At 39.7% G+C, this 18,578-nt stretch overlaps 1 protein-coding gene across 1 annotated transcript in view; it reads left to right on the top strand.

The window, feature by feature from the left end:
* Nucleotides 1–17,636, top strand: part of Angpt1 (angiopoietin 1) — a 219,259-nt gene extending 201,623 nt beyond the window's left edge. The window contains exons 8-9 of the mRNA XM_050163302.1: nt 3,650–3,780; nt 15,137–17,636. Of these exons, the coding sequence (XP_050019259.1) occupies nt 3,650–3,780; nt 15,137–15,297 (292 nt within the window). The 3' untranslated portion in view covers nt 15,298–17,636. The remainder of the gene's footprint in view (nt 1–3,649; nt 3,781–15,136) is intronic.
* Nucleotides 17,637–18,578: the final 942 nt, after the last annotated feature.

Genomic DNA, 18,578 nt, shown 5'->3' with positions numbered 1-18,578 from the left:
GCGGCGGTGGGGAAGAGACAGAAATCTTTAATAAATAAATTAATTAATTAAAAAAAGCAAAAAGGGTAAAAACACTGTAAAAAAATTGTTGTCTTTATTTTCAGCAAAAGATGGACCTGTATCTTTCAATGGCGATGCTGTGGCCTGTTCTAAGAGCCTTTCTTACTGGTGACACCCTGCCCTTTCATTAAGGGGGCAGATAAATTGAGGAAGATGTTAAACCAGTAATGGACCTTGGCCACAGCATCAGAGATATGTCTCTATTGTGAAACTCTGTCTGATGGAGTCACTACTAATAGGCTCTGAGGAAATCCTGGTGTGGGGTGGTGGAAGTGATGTCATCCGCATATTTTTCAAGTAACTGTAAAAATGACAAATCACTTTCTCAGGCTGGCAGGAGAGAGACCTTGAAACAAAAATAAAAATGTGCTCAGCTTGTGAGTACCTAAGACCTTAAGGTCGATATCTCAGACCACATCTATCACTTCAGATTCAAGGACAACCTCCAATTTGTCATACATACCACTCACTTTCCTTTGAACAAGGAAAAAGATTCTTGGCATCCTAAAAACAAGCTGCAAAAGTGGAAGAACTGGAAGTCTTTTTAGTAGATGTTCGTGAGTGTTTAATGTGTGTGAGTATGGGCATGAATTATGTGGAGATCAGAAGGCAACCTTGGGGGTTAGTCCCCACCTTCCATCATGTTTGAGTCAATATCTTTCCATTCATTTCTGTCTATAACAGCAAGCCTGCCTACATGAGAGTTTCTACTGTGTCTCTCTGTGTGTCTTCCCACCTCACTGAAGCAGTTCTCAGAGCAACACCATCATGCTCTGTCCTGTGTGCATTCGGGGTCCCACCTCACTGAAGCAGTTCTCAATACTAATAAACCATTTACTAACAAAAAACAGAAGAAATAACAAGAAATATGATATGGCATTTGTACACATAATAAGTTGAACATGGTTTTGTATTTGGAAAACTGAGACCAAGAAAAAAAGAAAAAAAAGAACTGGAAAGATTAAAAGGAAATGACCCTGACAAGGGCACCGATCTTCCACCAGAGGAAGGATAGGGACAGTAGATGCTACAGATGTCATCTTCAACCTCAGCATATATCTATTCTTGTGTGCACATTGAGAGGCACAAAGGCTCTCTCAAACATTACAACTGTGATACATTCAGACCACAGCTTCTAGGAGCTGCTGGAGAAGAATATGGGATGTCTGGGAAATGGTAATAAAATAGCGCACCAAATTCAGGCTTAAGGAAATATGTAATGTACAATGTCATTTCAATTTTCATTCATACATGATGAGAAATGACTTTGAAAGATGCAAATTGGATAATGGTGTTTCATTCTAAAGAAAGAAACAAAGAGCTGGAGAGTTGACTCAATAGTTAAGAGCATTAGCTGTTCATGCAGAAGGCCTGGGCTTGATTCCCAGCACCCAAATGTTGGTCCAGAACTGTGAGTAACTCCATTTATAGGGGATCTAATGCTTGCTTCTCATCTCCTCAGGCACCAGACACCAATGCAGGGCTGCAGACATGCATGCAAGCAACACTCACGCACATAAGATTAAAAACAAATCTTTAAAGGAGAGAAGGGGAACAAGAAAGAGAGATGAACATTGCTATGACTACTCACTGTTAGAAATTCTTATAAAAGGATGCATTTAGACATTAGAAATACACTTAAATAGAAAATATCTCATATTGGTAAAGGAGAAACAAGGAAAAAGACTAAACCTTCATAATATCATGAATAGGGATTGGGTTTCTTTCTTTCCTACATTAGCATGTGGGACATTTATCCTGCCTCTCAGAGTCTGAAAAGAGAAACTGTGACCATTCAGTGTTAGAAGAACAGGATTAGGAAACTCTGTATGCTTCTCCGAACTGAAAATTCTGTTAGCCACTGACACCAGCCAGACTAAATGAGATTTAACTGTATGCATTTGAAAATCTGGATTAAAATCAACAGACAAACAAAAGCAAAAGAACAAAAAAAAAAACCTCTCCAAATATGATACGGTACTTATTATTATTCCCTAAAACAAAATTAGTAAGCATCACTAAATAATGAGAAAATATTAAATCATACATATACCTACATGCAAACACAAGTCACATATATTTATATATCTTCAAATTTTATTTGAGCTTTTTTACTACTTTTTACTATCCTGCCAGATCTGGTGCAGATCTTAGGAGACTCTTCTACATGCAAATATTAACCCCCATTGATCACGTGTGGGTACTATTCACAGAAGTGGGGGCACAGACACTGTGGTCTTTGCTAAATGATGTTGGTGAGAATCTATATTGCTATAGAGGAAGGGAGACAACCGTAAGTACCAAATTGGCTATGCTGATCACTGTAGTATAGATGCTCAGAGCCCCCAAGGAAGCAACTGAAGAACCTGGGCAGGCTCTCATGGCCCCAGAAGTGTAAAATGCGAGAAGAAAGATAACCACCCGATAGAAAGCTGCACCAGATGCCTTCTGTGATTTCCCGTGGTTCCCATGTGTAATCCGTAGATGGTCTACAAATCTTTAGTTGTCATAGATGATCTTGAAAATTCAATTTTTGGAGGTGTGTTGGCCAGGCCTGTATTCAAAGCATCTGAGGGTTTGCTGAACACACATCAGGAGAAAGACCTTGATCTAAGTTACTGAAAAATGCATGTAAGAAATGTTTCTAGAGAGTAATTTTGAGTTCTTTACATGGTGTCAGTTTTAAGATTAGGCAGATACTGAGGTTCTGAACACAGTTTTTGTTAAGCCACTAGAAATAAATAGCTCAGATACAGAAGTGTGGCATGTGACCTAAGTAGAAAGGCCTAACTAAGGAGCCCTAGGAAGCAGGACACACAGTGTGTGCTCAGCAAACATTTGTTTTGAAGGTACTCTTACATGTTGGGGGTCACCTTTCTCTTTCCTATGAGCTGTGCCGAACAAGTGTCTGTCACTGAGGCTCAGTCACAGTGGTCGCATTCATATTAAAAACTTTTATCATGTTGTCTGTATGAGGTGTTAATAAAATAGTCTGCTGCATTGATGTTCTAAGGAGGGTTTCGATTTGAAACAACTGTAAGAATAAATTTTATTTCTTTTTGTGGGTCCCGCATTATCAGAGAAACACATGGGTTTTTGTATGCATAGCAAAATAAACCCCACGCTTGGGCTACAAAAAAGTTTACCAACTCATAATTTAGAGCCCGTGCCCCCCCTCCCCAAACACACACCATAATCTCCATCCTTCCCTCCTCTCTCCCTCTCTAACACTCTCTCTCTCTCTCTCTCTCTCTCTCTCTCTCTCTCTCTCTCTCTCTCTNAGTTTACCAACTCATAATTTAGAGCCCGTTCTCTCCCTCTCCCACTCCCACTCCATCATCTCCATCCCCCCCTTCTCTCTCTCTCTCTCTCTCTCTCTCTCTCTCTCTCTCTCTCTCTCTCTCTCTCTCTCTCTCTCTCTCTCTCTCTCTCTTGCCTTCTTTTATCTTTTGACTTTTGGTTCAAAAGTTATTTGTTGGAAGGGCTGAGCTCAAAGAAAGGAGGAAGGAGAGGTTAAGCAGCTAACAGATTGCCATCTAGGTTACGTTGTTCTGCAAAGCGGCTGATCTTTTGCTCTGTTTAAATGCAGGTTATATTTAAAGGGTCACACAGGAACAGCAGGCAAACAGAGCAGCCTGATCCTCCACGGTGCTGATTTCAGCACGAAGGATGCCGACAATGACAACTGTATGTGCAAATGTGCCCTCATGCTCACGGGAGGTAAGTCCCAGCGGCCTTGCTCTGAGCTGCCTTTTGTTGGTTTGAAGTGTGGGGTTTCTTATGACTGAGAAAGGGGTTTGAACTACTGGTCAGGAAACTGAAGAGCAAGTCCCTAGAGATCACTGAGCTCTGCACAGGGATTTATCTGTTATCCTGCAAGCCATTGCTGGCATACCTAAAAGCTTGTCTCCCCCTTCATCTGTGATGGCAAGCCTAAGCATCATTCTGAGTGAATTCTGATTGCTTGAAGCACCAGGTACTCTGCCTTTAAACTAATCTAGGTTGCTCTTAGTGGTATATAGGACATTACTTCTTTCCAAACACTTTATAATTATCACAGTCAATATTGGTGATAAATTTTCACATAGAATCAGTAAAAAAATGGAGAGATGTGCTTAAAACAAAGTTATACATTCAGACCAGCTTCACCAGGGTTTTGAAAAAGATTTTAGCTGCTAGGCAAACACCATCAAACAGCATTGTATCACTATCTAAGAAAGGCAATTTTTTGTACCATTCCAAGTCTTTTTAAGCATTTTGAGTGTTTCAAAGAGAAACTCCAATTTGCTTCTAAAATAACTGCAACTTTTATCGCACTTATTAATCACTTTTTTTTTACCCAAAAAAGAACAGAGGTTTTTTCTTATTCACAGAGGCTCTGGTAGGCAAAGTGGCTCCTCCTAGATCCAGATATGTTCTTTTTTCTTATATTTTCTGTTTCTCTTCCATTATTGCAAATTGAACTGATTTCTTCTCTAAAGGGATTCTATGAACTTCACAGGTTAAAATGCCTTTGTATTTAAGTAATTATTGATTTAAAGAAAACCATGAACTTTTAAAATGCTGTAAACATACAAACGTCCTCCAGAAGTTGTTACAGTGATTGGCAGAAGTGTAGGAAATACTAACCTAAAACCCAGGGATATAGATCATGAGTAGTGCGGGTTTTCTCAGGAAAGAGGTTAGCTCCATGCTAGATGGTGAAGGCTTTATATAAATGGCTCTTTTTCTCAGAATTGTAATTCTCTTTTTTAATATAAGAGTAGGCATTTCTACCATCAACCATTCTAACATCCTTTTTGTGTTACTCTAGAAAATCTTTTCCGTGTTAACAGAGGCATTGTCCTTCCTCTACTGTGACGCACAGGGAACCTAGTGGAAAATACAGGGTGTGGTGGATAAATGAACATTTTTTTTAATCCTTGAAATGCTGTGCTCTCAAGTTTTAAACCCAGCAAAATGAATTTTAAGTTGGCATTTCTGTCACACCTTATCAGAACAGAGAAAAACATGAAAAGTTTTAGAGTAAGTTTTCCTTGAGGAGGCCCTTTTGCCTTGCTATCATTATCAAATAATAGCCTTAAAACCCATGTCACCTTGGCTGGGTGGTGGTGGCTCAGGCCTTTAATCCCAGCAATCAGGAGATAGAGTCAGTGCATCTCTGTGTGTTCGAGGCCAGCCTGGTCTACAAGAGTTAGTTCTAGGACAGGCTCCACAGCTATAGAGAAACCTTATCTAAAAAAAAAAAAAAATTTCACCTACAGTGACATCATTTCAACTTAGGGTCAGCCTAGCACCAAGGACAACATGACATGGATCTGCTTCTATCCACATTCACATCATACTTCAGTTCTGAATGTGTCACTTGACATCATAATTCAACCTCATTAAGCATATTAAGGTTACCTATAATGTAACACCGAGATCTTTACCTAAGACACTGACATTTATGCCTGTGATTTCCAGTTCTCAGCTGCCAGAATGATTTTAGCAATTATTTATTCATTATTATCACCTACATATCTCAGAACTATTTTAAAGTCATAGCCATAGACTGTGTCTCGCATCAGCCCCTTGGTTTCAGAACCAACATTATCGGCAGCTTCATACAAAGACTTGAATGTTCCAGCCAATGTTTCAGTGTTGAAATATTCTCTGTTTGCATTTTGAAAGATATATTTTTGCAGTAAATAAATACAGTCCTTTAACTGTATTGGTTAACAGTGAGTTCCTTCAACTGTGTTTTTAGAAGAGCACCCTCTGTGTTCAGGTTCCTGTCAGGATTACTCCAACAAGGTGCGAAGAAGGGAATTCACTTCTTGGTTGTTGAGTAGCTACCACTACTCAGGGTTAGGCTGTTACTTCTGCCTCACATGACATAGCTCTGTCGGAAACTTTCATCCATGATTTATCTTGGATTCGCTTCTCACTCACTATTCAACACATGCGTTGGGAAGAGAAAAATCTCCACTCATTGCTTGGGCTAGAAGAGTCTAAGTAAATGTGTTTTTGTCATAAACACCAATACCCTATCAAATATCCTTTTGAGAGAAGCCAGGTCTTGTAAAGCCATTCACACTGAAAAGTTAAGCCGTGGAATTTAGGGAGCTGAGAGCTGGAAATCATAGGCATGAATGTCAACAGCCGTCCAAGTCACTGGAGCATGGCCTGGAACGTATGTGCTACGGAGCTGCTGCTCACCGCTGTGTCTGTTCCTCATCACATCTCCCCGAGAAATCAGACCGCTCCGTTGTCTGATGAGTTTTCCTTTCCTTTGCGTTGTACATCGTGCTTGAGCTCACTCCTGCTTGATTTTGAATCTTTTACGCAACAAGAGTCTTCACAGTTTGAAAGTAAGAATTCGTGGGGTTTGTCCTCTGCTCAAGAGTTTCAAGGCTGACGTAAGATTCAATGCTCGCTAGCTGTCCTGGAGCTTTTTATTTAAGAACGTGGAAGGGTTTGAGTCAAAGACTGTGGTGTCCTTGTCCCCTGCATCTGTTAAATGCTGGAAACCAGAAGATGAACTTGACTGAAAGCTGACAGTATTGTAGAGAGATGCAAGATGGAGCATTGTGAGCATTTTCCTTCTTTCCTAACATCCTTAGTTCTTCCAACCAACTTATCATATATTTTCTAAGTATGTGGTAAGTGAACTGCTACTAGAAAAATGAACTGAGCAAATTAGAGCTCATCGAGGTTATCAGAAAAATTATGTACATGGAATGAGGTAAGCTTGCACTTAACAGCTTTATTGACAAAACACAAAATATGGCAGAATTGTAAGGAGCAAGGAAGAAACTTCAGACTGAGCATCCAGGATTCAGTCACTGGAGTGACATGCTGGATGGGCGGGGCCTTCCCCATTAAAGACACTTGCAAGAAATGAAGAAAAGTCTTTTATTTTAAAGAATTTAGTTATGATCCTTCCTGGAGTGTGGGTATAGTAAAAACAATATCAGCCTTTCTTTTGGTTCTGTGTTTCTATTCTTCCATGTTGTCATTGTAGTGTTAATAAGGAAAAACAAATGCAACACATAGGTGAAAATTTGTATGCCCAACATTGTCCGCTCAACAAGGGAGCACACCATGGACTGAGACAATACCGTACATTGGCATGTGCAGAAGCAGACACCACAACATTTTATAGCATCTCACAAGTATGCAAACTTATTCCCATGTTACCAGGAAACCAGTAATTCTTCCACCCCGTTTAAATACTGAATGATTTTATGTTTTATTACAAATTTTATTGCAACAGTGCATATATTTCAATATTGGACACAGAGTTTTCTACAGAAATGACTTCTCAAGTAAGTAGTAAATAGAATGATTTATCCACAGGGATTTATATATATCTTTGTCGTGTGATTTTATCTGTGCTCAGTTTTGCTATCGACTTCTCCCTGTATAAAGGACAGAACTGTGAAGCTCTGTCTGGAGTAAATGAAAGGCACTGATGAAGAGGAGGAACTTCTCTATGCACTCTTAAATGCAAAGAGAACAATCATTCAGTTTCATTAAAACTGGTCAGTTATAACTACTTCTTAACATTATGACAGAGCCAATTCAATGCCACTCTATACATGCTTTTGTTTGTCTGTATTTATTGTGCGAAAAGTAGTTGTGCAAAAAAATTATTCTGAGTCAAAAACTATAAAGATAAAGAACTCCTACTATTAGACTGTCATTTTTAAAGTAAATTTGTCTTCACCTGGAGTATAGTCCCTGGTACTAAATCAAGAATCTTCCAAATAAACAGTTCTAAAATTCAGTGTAAGGCTCAATTACTAAGCTTTAGTTCTACAATCAATCTAAGTATCAAATAATTATATAAACAGTTTTGTCTGAAAGTTCATAATAAAATACAATTATTAGAAGTTGCTAACAACAGAGACCAAGCAGCATGGTTTTATTTTACTTCCCTTTCCTTTTTTAAGTTTTACTCCAATATGATTTCCATATTTAGTATATAATATAAAAACTCTGTAAAACTGTGACCTAACCTTCGTCAGAAAGAATCCATTGCGGTAGAAACTCTGCCCTCTTTTCCCACGCATAAACCATGTCAGCTGACAGGCATGGCTTTCTAAAGCTAACATGGGATATTTTTCCATTCCAGCCTAAAAGAGAGGATAAAGCCATACACATAAATTTTTTAGTCTGTCCTAGGACTTACCAGATGCTAGCAGCAGGGCTGATAGATACTTCTTCAGCTTTTACTCTATTCTTGATGAAGACAAACAAAAAACACTAGCTGCTTCTTCAAGTGGTGCATGACGTGGAAGGGACAGAACCCTTGGGAAAATGTAGTCAAGTTGGCATATTTTGGTAATTCAGGAAGGGCCGGGCAAAGCTTTACAAGATGAGAGGCCTTCCTCACATTGTATGTTTAAATGTTACCAGAAGATCCATGTGGATAATCTGGGGCTGAGTGAACAAAATCTACCTTGAATTCCTCTTATTACAACTCATTTTTAAATAGTACGAACTGTATCTGACCAGACCACAGAAGTCATGTTCCCCTCATTCTAACTGTGTGCTACTTCCCACTGTATCTCCAGATCCTGTTAGGGTGTGGCACACGACATGAGTTCAGGGAGCATCGGTTTCAATGACTATGTTATCTGAGACTGTGAGAGGACACGCAAACTCACGGATGAGCCTCAAATCATCTGTGAACAGGCATAAAAATAATAGTGTGCTTGATCCTCTTGCATAAAGTTATGTGTAGAGCATGTGATTACATAGAAGTGTTTGCATAGACAAGCAGGAATAAAAAGATAAGTAATCAAGAATTGGTACCACCTCTAAGAATCACAAAATCAAGGAAGAATGACCTCCAGAACTGTTAAATTTTTATTTTTAGGTTTCTGACTTCCAAATAAATTTATCTTCCCATAGTCAGTGCTTAGAATCATATTTCTATTTTTATAGTACACAATATTGTTGTTTCAAAATTAACAAAGAGAATTATTCACAAGTTTGGAGGAGATAATTAGAATCAAATCTGTTAGCCTTTTGCACATATCATAATTATACAGATGGCAAAATGTTTCAGCCACAGTTTAGTAGCTGACTACGTGTGAGAAACTACCGAATAAATAGCTTGATATGCATTGCACTCCACAATGCAGCCAGCACTTACCCAGCTTTGATTGTTTCACAGACTTCTTGCATTAGCTTAAATGATCTGTATTTCGTAACTCATACGTGGCTTACCAAAGCCTTTCAATTGGGGAAAATATGGACCCAACTCATTCCTTTCACCAGATCCGAGATACAGAAAAGTTAGATCATTTGCCGTTTGCCTGTGTTCACAGAACTAGTGTCAAAAGTCTGAGCTGTGCACACGTACTTAACCCCAAGGTCAGCACCCTGTTGCTTCTACTGCCTCTGTTGGGAGTAAAGGCATTCAAAGGGAATGAAGGGGTTGTATTTAAATGTTGGAAGGCTATTTTCACTAGCATTTCCTCACTCAACATGCTTAAAGGTGAACTGAAGTCCATAGAAGGGGAAAGACAATAAGAGTACACATACAAGATTTAAATAAATTCACTATTGCTGGCCAGAGCAAACACCGTTTCATCTTTGAAACAAAGAGAGAAAGAAACTACACACACACACACACACACACACACACTTGGCCTGAGGGGATAGAGTAAGAGACAAGAGAAGGAAGAGAGAAAGCTTGTTGCCTCACATACACAAGAGTCACACAACTGACCCTTGAAGCTGGCCGTGCAGAGGGTGAAGAGGTTGACACCTGAAGGCAGCCAGTGACTTCTATGTTATGATCTTGGTACTAGCAATGGTACCGAGTGCTTGAATCCCAGTCTCACCCCATCCTCACTGATGAAGAGGAAAGTCTGGCTTCCTGCGAAGACGCTCCTGCATACAGATGATTAGATTATGCACAGTAATGTGAGTGGAAGAAATCCACAGATATATCTTTCCACTTCACTGTATGTTTTACCTTAAAAAAGATGTGCTGAGAGACGTTTTGTTTAGGATCAGAGGACTGTGAGAGTTAGGTTTCCTGACTTTCAAATAAATTTGAACTTCCTGAGTAGAAAGTTTAAAATCCAATTCCTATGTTCTGGGCAGAGTTTCATTTATTAGTGATAAAATGTGAGTTTTCTGCTTCAAAGATAAAAGACTCAAATAATTTTAAAAGTCCTGGGAAGCCTGAGATAGTTATTGCAAAACTAACTTTTAATGAGTTAAGTGTAAATGAATTAGAAACATGCGTCTCAGATTTCTTATTAAAATATACATGAGGTTACAGGTTATAATGAAAAATACTTGGCAAAGCCTACATGAGGAGCTGCCAGCCTTCAAACATTTGAGACACTCTATCAGTTCCCGCAATGACAAATGGAAGCTGCTTTCTTCTGCCCTCTGCTTGCCTCACTGGGGTCTGTTGAGCCTGAAATGTCTTTACTGGTGTGCCGCTCAGCGTATGTTACTGTGTGTGCTGCTCGTACCTGCTAGTGCATGTAGACATGGATGTACAAGTGTGTGTTGGAGGGAGAATGAGTGGGAATGGGGGTGAAGGCCAGAGGTAGACGTTGATGTCTTTTGCTGATCACGCCCCCCCCCCCTTTGAGAGAGTCTCCCACTGAACCTGAAAGCCATGATTAGGCTAGATAGGCTAGCTTGCCAGTGAGCTTCAGGGATCTGGCTGTCTCCACTCCACTGTTGTTGCGATTAAGTACTGCTTTTTATGTGGGTTCAAGGCATCTGAAACCACGTCCTTTTGGTTTCTGTTGGGCGCTTTACTGGCTGAGCCATCTCCTCATTCTCCCAGTTCACTTTATAATGCATTTCCTAATTGTTACTCCAAGAAATGCACAGGACAAAGGACAGAATTAATGATTTCTTACCAGTTTTAATTGTTACAGTGCAGGCGTCTCACGTCTTATGGATGCAAACGCAGGGAAAAGGAAACTACTAGAAATGTTTGACGAAAAGAAATGCCGCTGTTGCTCAGGTTATTTTAATGCACCTATTAAAATCTTGCTCAAAAGAAGCATCAGCTTCCTCTACATAGAAGTTCAGAATATTTTATATAGAAGCAGTAATTTTCATGAGAAATATTTCCGTTCTGCTTTCTGTCATGTTAACTCATCTTCTTAGTGGTCATCAATTGTAGCACCCGCCTGAGCCCTTTGCACTACCATACAGTTCTTGAGCTGGGCAAGGAGCTGGTGATTGAAACACACAAAGACTCACAGACAGAGACACGGGTCATCCTTGAAACAGGAATGCCCCAAGAATGCCCCCTTTATTGTGTCCAGGGGCAGCTTATATAGGGATCCTTAACTGATAGCTATGCCCTAGCCAAACCCACCGGAAACCACTCCCCTGACATGAGGAGCTCCTGAGGGTCTTGTGCTCAGAGCAGAGGAAAACAAGTTGTTTACAAGAAATTCAGGATCTGGGGGTTCACAGCTCCCAACGATCAATTGCTCTCTAATCGATCCCTCTACCTGTGGCCCACTGATCCTTAAAGCTAACAATACTTCAAACTTATATCCCTTATTGCATGAAGACTATCAATAAACAATCAATATCACAGTGAACTGTACTCATTCGAATGCCAGTTCATATTTTTCTCATAGACTTACTTGAAAAAAAAAATAAGACAAAACCTTGGCACCTATAACTTTATCTTCATTCCTGCAAGGCACAGTGGAGCATCTGGCTCTTTTGGTTACCTCTCTAACCCCACCACTGTGTGTTTAAGTGGTACTAAGCACCTAGACAGAAATGTGCAGGCTGCCAGACTCAGTGGATCATCTTCTGTGCTGCAATATAGTCCATGCGTTATGAATGCCACCTCAGAAGAGTTCTTTAAACTCTTTGAGCATTGATGTCTTTGGTATGGATTTTGTCATACTCTGTACGGCTGTTTGGAGAACAAAACAAAAGACTAAGTATCTTCACACGGTCAGTAGCACACGTAAGCTAGCAGTAAATATCAAATACTATTGCTGCTGCTTAGGAACCCGCAGTTGTTAACTGATGAGGTCCATGTCAATCAAGGTTTTCTCTCTATCAGCTCGCCGCTCTCTTGGTTCCCCATGATTCACAGAAAGTTTCCCACCCATAGAAACTCACTCTGTGCTTACCTCTACTTGTTTCCCCACTGGCACTCAGCAATCCCAGGTGCTGGCAGACCACGCCTGTCTTCTCAGACACACACTATGTAGAATGGCTTTCCGTCCAGGAATTCATGTTCCTTGACCCAGTGTAAGTAGTAAATGAATAATTTTTTGAAGCTTCTTGGCCACTTAGAGTCTCTAGCCTCTTTATTTGCAAACCATTTCCATCCCACAAAGTTTTAATAGCTATCTCCTAACTTAGGAGACTTTGTATCAATACAAATGGCCTGAAGTGGAAATGTTGCTTGGGTTGACCACCTATTCTCTGTGTTTGTCCGTGGACTAGTGTGTGTGTGACATTGATTCTAGACCCTATTTTCCTGCTCATCAGCCTTTTTCGAATGGTCAAGATGGCTTTGGCAGACAATACAGAATACAAGCTCTCCACATTTGACTGACTTAACATTTAAGCTGGCAGAGCTGTTTCCTTCAGTTAAACACAAGTTCCCATTGATAGAGAATTTTGTGGTCCTTCACTTGGTGATAGACAAGCAGGCTGGCTAAATTTAAATGGACCATTCCCAACCTTCATTTCCAGAAAGTCTCTTTGCTTACTGTGTGCCAGGCACAGTTAGGTTCTGTCCATCTCTAAACACTTGCACTGGGCACCTCCATCTCCTTGTTGGCATCTGCAGCAGCTGTAGGTGTCCCCATTCATTTTCGTCTGGTTGGCCCGCTTCTTTTTCTTCAGACTTCATAAAATATCGGTTTCTTCCAAAACTAGGAAAGGTTGTTTTCCCATTCTTAGTATTTTATTTTCTTTATAGAGTTCCTGATTAGGACCGATAATGATCTTTTTACATTCTGTTCTTGCTTCTCAGTTTGCATGTAGTTTCTGTGAGGGCAAGGAAGATGGCTGTTATGTTGACTATTGCATAACAATATCTGAATATGGGGGGGCACGAACACAATAAGACCAAATATTTTGTGCAAGGCATCCGTTAAAACATCTTTTTAGTGAACTATATAACTCCATTAAGAGAACTAGTCTGTCATAGCCAGTGGCTGAGAAGCCTGTAACCTCTCCCTGCCATTTGCTTAGGAAGCTCAACTAGGTGACATACTAAGTATTTGCCCTTAGTGCAATGACCAAAAGCCTGGGTTTTTCATTCTGGAATCTTCTGAGGTTTGGGTTACTATTTCTCTTGTGGACAGTGTCTCCGCAGGGATTGTATTCTTGGATTGTCTTCAAAATGCCATCTCCACCACTTGTTTCACTAATTAGATAAAGAACACAGGACAGATTTGCCTCATTTTTAACACAGGACACCTGTGTCCTATCTCTTTCCTGAGCTCAGCCAACCCTATAACTCCAGCCTCTAGCATCTCCCTTAGCAGCCAGGCTGTGGTCTATTTCCATACTTTTTTCCCACAACTGTTGTTTCTTTGTATAAGGCAGATGAAGTTTACATTTTAGCATCAGTCCCAGAATGCACTTCAAGGCTTGATTCTGTGGCTCTTCACTTTGCTTCCTCCAGAGACAAGGAGGGACAATGGCAAGATGGCATGGTTGAGTGAGGTGACAGAGGAGTCCCAGGGATTGCACAGGAAGGAGGAAAGTTAAAGCCCAGAAGCAGTGTAGTGGAATTCATATTAGAGTTTAGCTTGGTCCCTGAAAGAAAATTTTCTGGGAAGATCAACTCCTTAAAACTAGAATATCTTCTACAATATAAATCAAGAGCTTTTACTAGAAATACTGACCATATGTTGGGGAATTCATTATAAGAAAGGAAAGAGAGAATCATACAATTCTGCCTTTTGGGCCAAACAAGAGCTTTCTTGTCCCCACGTGTTCTGACCGCGTTAACGTTCATGCTGGGGCCCTCCATCATGGATTCCGGACCTCTCAGAATCCATCAGACAGACCTCACCGCTCCTCAGGTGGATTGATGATGAATGCAGCTTGTTATGCCCCTGGTGTGACTTTATAAACAGACCCCAGCTGCACTCACCTTCCAAAGTTGAAAGCAGGGGGAACTAATGTTACTTCATCTAACTTTTTCTAACGTCTCTGCAAGACAATGCTCATGTTACTGTCAGACAGCAGCTGGACAACTTTCTTTTTCGTTAGCAATTAGTCCCTTAGGTACAGCTCTGCAATCAAATAGAGGTCAAGTGTATCCAAATAAAAATATTCTAGAATGTCTCTGGCATAAATCTCTCCCTAAAGGCCTCAATTGTGTTACTTCAGGAGAAAAGAACTGATTTAAAGGAAAAGTCTAAAGCTTTAGTTCATCAAGAAAAAGAACTAGCGTGTTCAATTATTCTAACACTGGGCCACCACGTCATTTTCAGCTTGTTTTCCTTCTGCTACATTTGAAAACAATTTGGACAATCATAGATGAAATATTGCTAAAAATGAGCCATGTGGCCACTATTGGGAAAAGGTCCCCGTAGCTATAAATTATAGACATGCTAGATACAATTTGAGCTTCATAGGCCCTAGAATATGCAATTAATTTTAGGATCAATTCCTGACTAAATCATGAAATTAATGGAAAATATTTTCCTTATTTTTTAAGTGACAGTTGTCTAAGCTTCTGACGTCACTAATATGCGGATAACTGTTCTGTTCTCAGTTACAGAAGTAAGGTGCAATTCTGAATTTATATCTAGGCCTGACTTTATTTTAAGATCCAAGCATAAAAGCTCCACCTAATTACGGTGGGAAGTGAGTCCCAACGCGGTCACCCTGAAAGTTGGTTCGCTTGAGTTTCCGTCATTCTCATTACTTACACATATTCCAAGTGTCATTTGGGACACGTGTGCTGGGAGGGTACTGTTTCAAGGCTTCCTGTTTGCAAATAATCAGACCAAGCAATCTCTCATCAATCATGACAGTTACTCTCGAATGCTAAGCCTGACCTGCTTCTATTTCTTCTCACTTTCCCTCCCATCGGTTCATTTTCCAGGTTGGTGGTTTGATGCCTGTGGCCCCTCCAATCTGAATGGAATGTTCTACACTGCGGGACAGAACCACGGAAAACTGAACGGGATAAAGTGGCACTACTTCAAAGGGCCCAGTTACTCCTTACGTTCCACAACCATGATGATCCGGCCCTTGGATTTTTGAAAGCGCTGTGCCTGTATGGGAAATCTGCAAAGAAATCTGGGGGTGCTCTCGGATAAGAAGTCTTTTGGAGGCTTCAGAAACGAACAGCATTGTCTCCCTTCCATCAGCAAGAGGTTATGTGATGGCGTCAAGGTTCTTGACTATGGAGCCTTCTGGTTTCAAAAGTGTCCACGTGGGTCACTGTGTTCTAGTGAACTGTATCCAGAGAAAACCACTCACTGTCATGCTTTGGGAAGGGAGGAAGCTGCTCGGTTTGCCACACTTCAAAGTGCTCCTGGATTTTATTTTGAACCTATAGCACGCTGATGATAAATGCGGCTTGTTTCATGTAAAACCAAATGAAGAATAAACAGCAAAGAACATACATTTTTTTAAAAAAAAAATGGGAACAGGCCTTCCAGAATCTGTTGAAGACAGATTGTCGTGGTGACGTGTTATCATTACAGGACATCTCGCTAACATGTAACACTGACGTCACAGCACAAATGTGACATAAGAACAGCCTTGTCCTCTGAACTGGTTAAAAGTTAGTTGTCTTTGGAAGCCCATTTCTAGTGTTATATTCACTAGCTGGTTTCGGTTTTCCTCTGTTCAAGGGTAAATTCCATCTTTGAAAGTCATGATACAATACAGCGCACGGAAGGTTACAGGACGAGGTAGAAAGATTCTCAAGAACTCTGAGTTTTGGGGGATGCCATTTTCAGAAGAGTCAAAATATTATCAAGAATGGATACAGCCAGTAAAAATTACTCTCATACTAAAGTATTCATTTACATTGGAAATTGATTTACAGAGACACAAATATGTCTAGATCCTGTTCTTAAAACAACACGCATGCAGCTAGTGGTCTCATTGACAGTGTATATGGGAGCAGTGTGTGGAGTATCTGAGTTGGAACAGCCCATTGTACAGATTTTCTGACATATATTTGCATATCTGTGGCATCATTATTTTTAAAATGTTTGTAGGTCTTCATTTCTTCATCCAGATATTGTGTGATAATTTAATTTTTGTCAATTAGCTGCAGTTTATTTACAAAAGGTATACTGCTCTGGCTCTTTATAAAGTTAAACTTTGAAGTCTAAATAGAATGGAAGCATTTTAAATGTCATTGTACATAGCCTGCTAGCCCCGCCCATGCTAAACTCAACCCCTGTTTAATCTGGAATATACAGTGTTGTCCGGCTGACGATCACAAACATCAATGCTCAAAGACGTTTATTCTACTACCTGATCAAATCTACAACTCTTCATATTATGTTTTCTCCTTCAGCCTCTCTTTCCTCAAGCATTTTCTCTCTTGCAAAATAATATTAGTAGAGAAAATTGGCCTAATTCCTTATATGTGAGAGCTATAAAAAATTGCAGTCATGTGTTAGGAAACTTCTGATATCAGCTGCTGTAAGTGCCTTCGTTCAGATGTCCCCATGGCATAATCTAGTGGAGATTTGGACACAAGCGTTTGCGAGAACTTGATGTTACTGCCCGGTTCTATCAAGCAATGCTCTTCATCTATAAATGGTCAAGGTTTCATCAGAAAAAAATGCAATGAGCATGATTTACTATGAAATGAGAAAACAACATTGTACATCAGTTCTGCTTCCTTGGAGAAGAAAGGTTTTCTGTGGAAAACAAATTTCAAAATATCAAGCTTGACCGTTGTACTCACTCTGCCTCACTGGCTTTCCTGCGCCTGGGAGAATGAAGCTACTCATGGTTTTAAGAAAGGTTTTTTTAATGTTTACCATCAAGTCTCTCTTATATTTATATGTTTGTATGCAATACCGTTTTGCCTTACAAGTGGTATGTTCAGGAATTACAGGTTTTCTGATATTGGTGACTCCCTCAGAACTCTCCTAACTAAGCCTCTCCATCTAAAATCCTTGCTTTCATTTAGATGAAGGAAAAGGAATCTTTTCATGGTTGTGGTTGTGTTATTGTTGTTGTTCTTCCCACAGATGTTTTCAAACCAGTCTCCGATTAGGTGTATTGTTTCTCAATCTATACTACAAAAATACAGTGATATAATGAGAAAAAAGCATGGTATTTACTGTTTTTCTATCTGGGTTTGAGAAATGAGATATTGTTTTCAATTATTTATAATAAAACAGTATAAATGTTTAGTGATTCCATTTTGTACACTGTGTAATGCCAACATGTCTGTAGCAATTTGACATTCATAGCTTTTGCTTTTAATTATTTCAGGATAAAATAATTAGATACTAGAATTTTGTCTTTCAATTTCTACTTCAATAAAAGTTGTGTGGTTTCTATGGAAATGTCTTCATAACAGTCACAACATTATTTGTTTCAAATAAAGTTGAAAATAATGTTTGCAACTTCATCTTGTTTTATTTATATATGCTATAAAACTTAATGTCACAATCTACAAAAGGATGGAATCACTGTAAAATTGCCAGATGAACTAAAGCCTCAATATTTGCAAAAATTTCATTCTGGGAGGCAATAGAAAAGCTTCGACCCATTCTAATGGAAGATCAAAGTGTTAGCTCTTCATCCTACATCTGTACTTGATGGTTTTATGTTTGCTCTGACAATTTTCAGGTTCTGTTGTCATGTGTCAATTGACAATCTTTTGATTTTTTTTTGTGGGATCTGGAAAAATATGAGTTATTTGAATATCTGAGTTTGGCGTAAAGGGAAGAGGAAAGAGCCTATGAGAAATCCAGCACATCCCTACGCCTTATGCACCCTGCATGGACTTGCAAGTTACAGTTTTATCTGCAAGAAAGGAATTCTGTTTTACCTTCACCCTGCTCCCTTCATGACCACATCCATCCACCCTCGCACTGACGTCAATCCTGATTACTAGAAAGGTAGATTTTCTTCTGCATCTCTCTTCCCAGGACAGACTAACAAGAGCTTAGAGACCACAAAGGCCAAGTTTACCAGCTGAGACCACCCTAGACCAGTTCATTTTCAGCTGACTTGTGGACAGTTATAACTCTGTGAGTCATCTCAGCTGAGGTCAACTGCGCTTGGCTGGGAGTAACAGAATTTCCTAGATAACATACATCATCTGAGGAGAATGGATGAGGTGCTTATCTTACGACACATGATTTTGGAGTGTTTTGTTAAATGTCCATAGCTAACTGGTGATACAGTGTACAACCTTTCTCAGTCATGCATACACTGTGACTCTGAATTAGTCTAAGGTTTAGGAGAACTGTCATGTTGTTCAGTCCGGATGTGCAAAATAACCCTCTAGATTCCATTAAATATTAGGTATTAGGTATTCTTGACCCCCTTTTCTTTTCTTT

The sequence above is a fragment of the Alexandromys fortis genome, unplaced genomic scaffold, assembly GCF_014885135.2.
Source record: "Alexandromys fortis isolate MF-2015 unplaced genomic scaffold, M_Fortis_MF-2015_v1.1 scaffold_17, whole genome shotgun sequence".
NCBI classification, from domain to species: domain Eukaryota; kingdom Metazoa; phylum Chordata; class Mammalia; order Rodentia; family Cricetidae; genus Alexandromys; species Alexandromys fortis.
The sequence above is the reverse complement of the archived record's forward strand: the minus strand, read 5'-3'. Positions and strand labels throughout refer to the sequence as shown.